Source organism: Corapipo altera, unplaced genomic scaffold (assembly GCF_003945725.1).
Source record: "Corapipo altera isolate COAL_440 unplaced genomic scaffold, ASM394572v1 59710, whole genome shotgun sequence".
NCBI classification, from domain to species: Eukaryota; Metazoa; Chordata; class Aves; order Passeriformes; family Pipridae; genus Corapipo; species Corapipo altera.
In genome coordinates, this window is record NW_020889044.1 from 610 (window position 1) to 1,624 (window position 1,015).

Consider the following 1,015-nt stretch of genomic DNA (forward strand, 5'->3'; position numbering starts at 1 on the left):
CCAGGTGCCCCATTCCCATCCCAATGTGCCCATTCCCATCCCAGGTGTCCATTCCCATCCCAATGTGCCCATTCCCATTCCCATCCCAATGTGCCCCATCCCCATCCCAATGTGCCCCATCCCCATCCCAATGTGCCCATTCCCATCCAAGGTACCCATTCCCATCCCAATTGCCCCATTCCCATCCCAATGTGCCCACTCCCATCCCAATGTGTCCATTCCCATCCCAATGTGCCCATTCCCATCCCAGGTGCCCCATTCCCATCCCAATGTGCCCATTCCCACCCCAATGTGCCCCATTCCCATCCCAGGTGTCCATTCCCATCCCAATGTGCCCATTCCAACCCCACCTGCCCATTCCCATCCCAATGTGCCCCATTCCCATCCCAATGTGCCCCATTCCCATCCCAACGTGCCCCATTCCCATCCCAATGTTTCCCATTCCCGTGCCAGCCCCTCACCAGGTGCCGGATGCCATTCCAGGTGTGGTAGGAGAGCGGGAATGCCAGCAGGAACTTGGCAGAGCAGAGCAGGGCAGGGCCGAGGCTCAGGGCCCTCACCTGGGCCAGGTAATGGGGGAAGGACTCCGGGAGCAGGAGGGCGGCCAGGCCGAACAGGGACACGCCTGGGGGACACCTCGGGGGTCACCCCCTGCCCTGGCACCCCCCAGGCACCCCCTGGGGTCCCACTGTGGTGACACAGCCCAGGCCACCCCCTTGGATCTGCCAGGACCCAAACAAGGGTGGCCCCAGCCCCTTACGGACCCCCAGTGTCCCCATTTCGGTGACACAGCCCAGGCCACCCCCTGGATCTGCCAGGACCCAAACACGGCTGGCCCCAACCCTCTAAGGACCCCCAGGCACCCCCAGTGTCCCCACTGTGGTGACACAGCCCAGGCCACACCTCTTGCTCTGCCAGGACCCAAACAGGGTGGCCCCAGCCCCTTAAGGACCCCCAGTGTCCCCACAGTGGTGACACAGCCCAGGCCACACCTCTTGCTCTGCCAGGACCCAAA

General features: G+C 63.3%; 1 protein-coding gene across 1 annotated transcript in view; it reads right to left on the bottom strand.

Annotated features, from left to right (window-relative positions):
- Nucleotides 1-350: 350 nt before the first annotated feature.
- SDHC (succinate dehydrogenase complex subunit C) overlaps nucleotides 351-1,015 on the bottom strand; it is a gene marked incomplete at both ends in the record, with an annotated part of 959 nt that continues 294 nt past the window's right edge. The window contains one exon of the mRNA XM_027633272.1: nucleotides 351-625. Within this exon, the coding sequence (XP_027489073.1) occupies nucleotides 351-625 (275 nt within the window). The remainder of the gene's footprint in view (nucleotides 626-1,015) is intronic.